This window comes from Vigna unguiculata, chromosome 7 (assembly GCF_037176805.1).
Source record: "Vigna unguiculata cultivar grain cowpea cultivar isolate G323 ecotype 2 chromosome 7, ASM3717680v1, whole genome shotgun sequence".
NCBI classification, from domain to species: Eukaryota; Viridiplantae; Streptophyta; class Magnoliopsida; order Fabales; family Fabaceae; genus Vigna; species Vigna unguiculata.
This window is the reverse complement of record NC_140798.1, coordinates 14,367,874-14,375,283: the sequence shown is the minus strand read 5'-3', so window position 1 is coordinate 14,375,283 and position 7,410 is coordinate 14,367,874. Positions and strand designations below refer to the sequence as shown.

At 34.2% G+C, this 7,410-nt stretch overlaps 1 protein-coding gene across 1 annotated transcript; it reads left to right on the top strand.

Moving 5' to 3' along the window:
* The first annotated feature begins 4,367 nt into the window (after positions 1-4,367).
* Positions 4,368-7,373, top strand: LOC114191896 (cysteine-rich receptor-like protein kinase 26). Its single transcript, XM_028081343.2, has 7 exons — positions 4,368-5,203; positions 5,295-5,417; positions 5,535-5,683; positions 5,784-5,994; positions 6,097-6,334; positions 6,558-6,708; positions 6,796-7,373. Exons 1-7 carry the CDS (start codon positions 4,387-4,389, stop codon positions 7,144-7,146), a joined length of 2,040 nt encoding a protein of 679 aa, XP_027937144.1. The 5' UTR covers positions 4,368-4,386; the 3' UTR covers positions 7,147-7,373.
* Positions 7,374-7,410: the final 37 nt, after the last annotated feature.

The following is a 7,410-nucleotide window of genomic DNA, read 5'->3' as shown; positions in this document are numbered from 1 at the left end:
TATCATTCATAAAAGATTCATAAAAAGAATAAAGAACAAAGTTTACAATTTTATTATTGTGTAAATGATAAAGTATAAAAATTAAAATTAGTCAATCATTATAATTTTATTTGTTCTAAATCAGAAAAAAAAGACATGATAAAAAGATTAAAAAAATATTATTCTAATGTTGTATTTGATATTGATAATTTATTTTTCTTCGTTAAAAACACTTCTTTAATCAATCAGATACAGTTGATATATACAAAACAATAATAATTTTATAACTTTCTAAATAATGATATAAAATATATATTAAATTTTCCAAATAATATATCAAACATATAATAATTTAAATCTATCGGTGATGCGTGATACTAAAATTATAAACTATTATGTTCAATAAACTTGTGTTTAACGGAGACTGACAGTGTATATGAATTTCTGTTATATTACAATCTATTTTGTTAAATTTGTTAGTTTGTATATAGTCTGAAGTGGCTTTCCTGCTCTTTATGTTACCCTCTTCTTTAGTTTTTATATCTTCTAGTTCCATATGTTATACTCATTGAACTTTGACGAATAAGATAAAGAATTTTCTTTCTAATTCCTTGACAAATTCAAGATTACTTTCCATCACAAATTAATGCTCCTATACTTTTTTTTTAATCAAAATCTAACATTATTTTAATAAAAAAAAACTATGTGTATTTATTCTTGCGAAAACAAATAAGGAATATTAAATAACACAAATAATGTCTTACCTCAACCTTTGATCTCTCGAGCTGGCTCCTTCTCGGCTTGCACAGGTCATCTTCTAATATAAGCGGTTTGGACTCTTAAGGGCTTACTTGCGGAAGGGCTCCAACGATCAAGTCAGCAAAAAAGTTTTCAAAAGTCAAATATCAGATTAGGGAATTAATTAATGAAAAGCATACCTTTAATTGTTGGGATCCACTCGTACTTATAGAATCATTAAATGATTTTGCCCCTTCTTGTGGGCTGAGCCTTCTTTGAGTAAATTTGGGCCAATACCCAGATTCTCTATGGGCCTGAGTTGAACCCAAGTTCTAAATGTCTACAAGAGACTTGTATTTAAAGTTAACAGTCTTATATTCAACATGATACTTTATAGTAGACGACCTAGACCGCTATGTAAAACTTGTTTAAAAGATTACACATACACTATTATTTGTGAGGCTATACCTACCTGGTTTTGGCAGCATATTATCCAAATATGCCCAGATATAATACAGTATTCTTAAAAACGCAATCCATTCTCATAAAATTTCATTCAGATTATGCAATCAATATTCAAAATATTTGATGCAGAAAATATAATTTTAAAAACTCTAAGTAACACTGATAATTACTATTAGGATAAAGATAGTTTAACCCATATTTTTTTTATCCACTTTTAATCCACTCCTTCAATTACCATTAAATTATCTATTTTAATTTTTTTAAATAATATAATATAATGATCTAATAGTTAGTAGGTTAAAAATGAATAAAAAAAAAGGATAATGATTCAATAACTACCGAAATTTGACTCTTATGTTACTCCCTGACTTAGAAAGTAATTTTTAATTTTTTTTCACTTGCAAAAGAGAGTATGTCACGTGAGGGAAAGAGAAGTTAATTAATGTTAACTTTTTCAAGTCGTGAAAGTGAATGGAAATGGCCAAAAGCGATTTTGGAAAAAAATCATTCGCAGATCATTGAGAATGGTGTTGAAATCCTTCCAAACTTCACTGTGCCTACGAAATCTATATTTTCCTCCATGCGAAATCCACGGTGTTGGTCTTCTTCCTTGGAAAATCTCCACACTCCCTATGAAAGCCACCATCTTTGTTCCATTCCGTGAGAGAAGAGAAATGCAAAAAGGAAAACGAGTGGGAAAAGACAAATATGGGAGACGCAGAATAGTCACAAGCATAGAAAAAAAGGGTATGTCGTGTAGGGTTAGCTAGAAGTGGTGAAGATGAAAGTGTGAGGAAGAAGACCCCATTTTTTCGAAATCCCCTTTGGAAGTTTTTTCGTTACCATTAAACCCTAAGGGAATGGTGTACAAGTTTAGCACCCTAGCACCATACCCCATTTGATATTGATGTGCAAAAAGTAATGGGCAGGTTACCATGTAATACATCCAGGGTCACCCATTAATGCAATCACTATTATCATGTGTGAGGGGGGGCAATTGGGCACTTGTGGGCCAATTATTCCATAGGAATTTTTCTTATGAATAAATATACCTTCCATACATATTTTTGAGGTATTCCTAGACAATATAAATGTTTTAGTTGTGGACTTCCTTACAATAGAGTAGTGTGAAAAATGTTCAAGGTAGGTCACCACTTAATAAGTCAATGGTCACCAATAATTCCATGCAGAATTTATAATATATATATATAAGTTGGATTTCGTGGACCAATTATCTCACAACAATTTTTATTAGGTTCAATATACGTTGTAGACATGCTTTGAAGGTTATGTGAGTCACTATGAATGTTGTACAAGTTTAGCACCTTAATCGCAGAACCCATTTGATATTGATGTGCAAAAAGTAATGGGTAGGTCACTACGTAATACATCAGGGATGACCAATTAATACAACCAGTTATCACGTGTGGGAGTTGTGGGTCAATTATTTCACACGAATTTCTCTGAGGAGTAAATATACCTTCCATACATGTTATTAAGGTCTTCCTAGATAGTAAACATGTTTTAGTTGTGAACTTCCTTACAACAGAGCAATGGTGAAATGGGTATGCAAAATGTTCAAGGCAGGTCACCACTTAATAAGCCAGTGGTCACCAGTTATTCCATACAGAATTGATACATATATAAGCTGGATTTCATGGACTAATTATCTCGCAACAATTTTTATTAGGTTCAATATACATTGCAAACATGCTTTGAAGGTCATGTGAGTAATTGTGAATAGTCTAGGAGTTTAGCACCCTAACTGCATACCCCATTTGATATTGATGTACAAAAAGTGATGGTCAAGTCACTAAGTAATACATCATGAGTGACCAGTTAATACAACCACAATTATCACGTGTGTTAGGTGGGAGTTGTTCCATGTAGATATATATATATATATATATATATATATGTATATATATATATATACATATATATATATATACATATACATATACATATATATGTATATGTATATATATATATATACATATACATATACATATATATGTATATACATATATATGTATATATACATATATATATATATATATATATATATATATGTATATATATATATATATACACATATATATTGTGTGTGTGTGAGTGAGAGAGAGAGCTGGATTTCGTGGACCAATTATCTCGCAACAATTTTTATTAGGTTCAATATTCGTTGTAGACATGCTTAATGTCATGTAGTCACTGTGAATGGTGTACAAGTTTAGTGTCGTAACCACAAACCCCATTTGATATTAATGTGCAAAAAGTAATGGACAAGTCAACATGTAATACATCAAGGGTGACCAGTTAATGCAACTACTGTTATCATGTGTGTGAGCTGGGGAGTTGTGGGCCAATTTTTCCACACCAATTTCTCTTATAAGTATATTTTAGTGAGTGGAGTCAATTTTGGTGGAGCCTTTGGTGGGAATATAAATAAAAAAAAGAATCAAAATGGAACACGATATCCACCACACTACATCCTAGAGTCTCCTCTTTCTTGGCCTTTGAAAATCTGCACTTCTTTGTCTCATAACTAGAGCTGAAGAGGGAGATCTACTGCTGGGTTTGGATCTTTTAGGAATAAAGAATGAAACTTTGAAGAAATCTTTTGAGTTTCAGTGGATTTCGTAGACACGATGGATCCAACATCATTTTCAATGGTCTGGGAATGATTTTTTTTCAAAATCGCTTTTAACCATTTCCATTCACTTTCACAACTTAAAAAAGTTAACATTAATTAAAAAAAATTAAAAATTAAAAATTACTTTTCATGTCAGAAAGTAACGTAATAATCATTGGTAGTCTTTGAATCATTATCCTAAAAAAAATGAGTTAAAGTGTAATTATCATTACTATTATCACACGTCTTGCTCTTAAAAAAAACACAAGCCCGTGTGTACGGACGGATATGATACCGAAAGGAGAAGTCTTGGTTTTTGTTGTCATTGAAAAGCGTGTATTTGTTTATCCTCTTCTGTCCCTACGCACTTCTGTCGTCGTCTTTGACTCTGCCAGCCACCTTCCAAAGTTCGGAATCTTGACTGCCTAATACAGAACCACTTGAATTAAAAAATGCATTGTTTGACTGAACCAGTGATTTTATTTTTTAATTTTACAAATTACAATATAACATTAATTCAATAAATAAATAGAGTATGAAATAAAAGTGACAGCAGCATCCTTTGGGCATTCATGATAACACACCCAAAGATCAGAATGGCCGTGTTCTCCTGCATGCTAATTATCTTTCTTTGTTTTCCGTTTCTAAAATTTATATCTGTAGCCACCGCCCAGAAGCACGTATGTGATAACGGCAAGGGCAACTACACGGCCAACAGCACCTACAGCACCAACCTCAACAACCTTTTATCCACTCTCTATTCCAACACCCAAATCAACTACGGTTTCTACAACTTTTCATATGCCCATAACACTGACACGGTAAACGCCATAGGACTCTGTAGAGGCGATGTTGAGTCAGACAAGTGCCGCAGCTGCCTCAAAAACTCCACACTCGACATAAAACAGAGATGTCCAAACCAGAAAAAGGCAATTATGTGGTCCGATCTATGCATGCTACGATACTCTAACGAAACAATGTTCCATAAAATGGAAACTTTTCCTGGTTATTACTGGTGGAACTTAGAAAATGTAACGGAACCGGATCAGTTCAGCCAAGTGCTCGGGAACTTAATGAAGACCCTAAGAGGCATAGCTGCATCAGGTGACTCCCGTCGTAAGTATGCTGCGGCAGAAAATTCAACAAATTTTCAAAACGTATACGGTGCTGTGCAGTGCACCCCTGATTTGTCTCACCAACAATGTAATCAATGCTTAGAGGGGGCTATCTCGGAGATCCCAACCTGCTGCAATGGCAAGGTAGGTGGTAGAGTTCTTAGACCAAGTTGTAATATTAGATTCGAAACTTACAGCTTCTACGGAACTCCAACAACATTAGACCCGGTTCCAGAGTCACCTCCTCCATCCACCAATACCATTTCCTCACAAGGTACTTCTTTTTCTTCTCAATTTTCCATTTCACCCAAACAAACACCAACCCAAATGTCTTACCCGGTAGAGGATTTTTGTTTTTTCTGCAGAAAGTGGCAACACAACAATAATTGTCATTGCCGTAGTTGTGCCTACTGTTGTTGTCGTTGTTGTTTTGCTCATCTGTCTCTTCCTATGTTTAAGGAGGAGGAAGGCAAGGAAAAATCTTGCAGGCAAGTCTTGTGATATTTTTTTTTTGTTCAGACAAACAAACCCGAATGCAACCACCGGTGTATTGTTTGTTATTCGAACATATTCGAAAAACTAACTAGTTTAAATCCATTTCCCAGGTGAAGTTAAAGAACAAGATGATGAAGATGAGGATGAAATTAAAATTGCTGACTCATTGCATTTCAGCTTTGACACGATACGAGTTGCTACCGAGGACTTCTCTGATTCTAAAAAACTTGGACAAGGTGGATTTGGAGCTGTTTACCGGGTATGTAACCCTGTTGATTCAGACACACATCGTCAAAACATGCTATAATTAACCACAGTTAGCAAATTATTTACTATACCTGACAGAGATATATTTTCAGGGTAGACTCCCCAATGGACAGATAATTGCAGTGAAAAGGTTGTCAAGAGATTCTGGGCAAGGAGATACGGAATTTAAGAATGAAGTGCTTTTAGTGGTGAAGCTTCAACACCGGAATTTAGTTAGGCTACTGGGTTTCTGTTTGGAAGGAAGAGAAAGACTACTCATCTATGAATTTGTTCCCAACAAAAGCCTTGATTATTTCATATTTGGTACCTTTCATATATATAATTACACTGCTGCTCTATATTTCACTTCTTGCTCACAAACCTAATTATTCGTGGAGTTGAAACTGTTGGCCGCTATATGTGCAGATCCAGCCGTGAAGGCACAGTTGGATTGGGAAAAGCGCTACAAAATCATTAGAGGTATTGCTCGAGGTCTTCTCTACCTTCACGAAGATTCTCAGCTACGAATTATCCATCGAGATCTCAAAGCAAGCAACATTCTCTTAGACGAAGAGATGAATCCTAAGATAGCAGATTTTGGCATGGCAAGACTTGTTTTAATGGATCAAACTCAAGTAAACACAAATAGAATTGTTGGAACCTAGTAAGTATCAGAATATGTTATAGCTTGTTGATGGTTGAGAGTTCAATTTCAATAATTTTCACCAAATCATGAATTTGTAACTCTTTAAAGAGTTTTAGCCTTAGGCAATTGTTAGAATCTATCTGTTTCATATGGCTGAGTAATAACTCAAAAACTTTTAACAGTAATTCATTAGAAATTGAAACACAAGGAAATTAATAATCTTGTCCATATTGGTGTGTAGTGGATACATGGCACCGGAGTATGCAATGCATGGACAGTTTTCAGTGAAATCGGATGTGTACAGTTTCGGTGTACTGATTCTTGAGATTGTAAGCGGCCAGAAAAACAGTGGAATTAGTAATGGGGAGAGTATGGAGGATCTATTAAGCTTCGTAAGTCTTTGTTTTGTCACTGTTGATTACATGCTCAAAAATTGTTAATGTAGAAGTAAATGAATGATCTGATAACAAATTTTGCAGGCTTGGAGAAACTGGAAGGAGGGGAAGGCTGTAAATATTGTAGATCCATCACTTAATAGCAGTTCACGCAATGAAATGTTAAGATGCTTGCATATTGGTTTACTATGTGTTCAAGAAAATTTAGTAGACAGACCAACCATGGCTAGCATTATACTCATGCTTAATAGCCATTCTCTGAGTCTCCCTATTCCTGCAGAACCAGCATTTTACTTTAACAACAGAACTAGAAGCTTTCCAGAGATGCAGTCATGGGAGTATAATTCAAGGGGAACAGGATCACGTGAAGCGATACTTAAATCAGCTCAGGAATCAGAAAATGAAGCTTCAATTACTGAGTTATACCCTCGCTAAATGTTGATAATATTCATCATCAACGTTTCTTGTCTTAAACAATAATACAATTTTTCCTAGAGTGCAAAATCTTCGTTAAATACATCTAATCCTTTGCCTCACAGGACTAAAACAATTGATGTCACTTATCATCATCTTTGTTTATTAATGATTTTCTTGTAGTTCAATCAACTTGTATCTTTAATTAATATGCAATTTTGTTATTAATTATTGATGTAGTTACGAAATGCTCTCTCAAATATCCCAAAATATCCCTCTTAATAA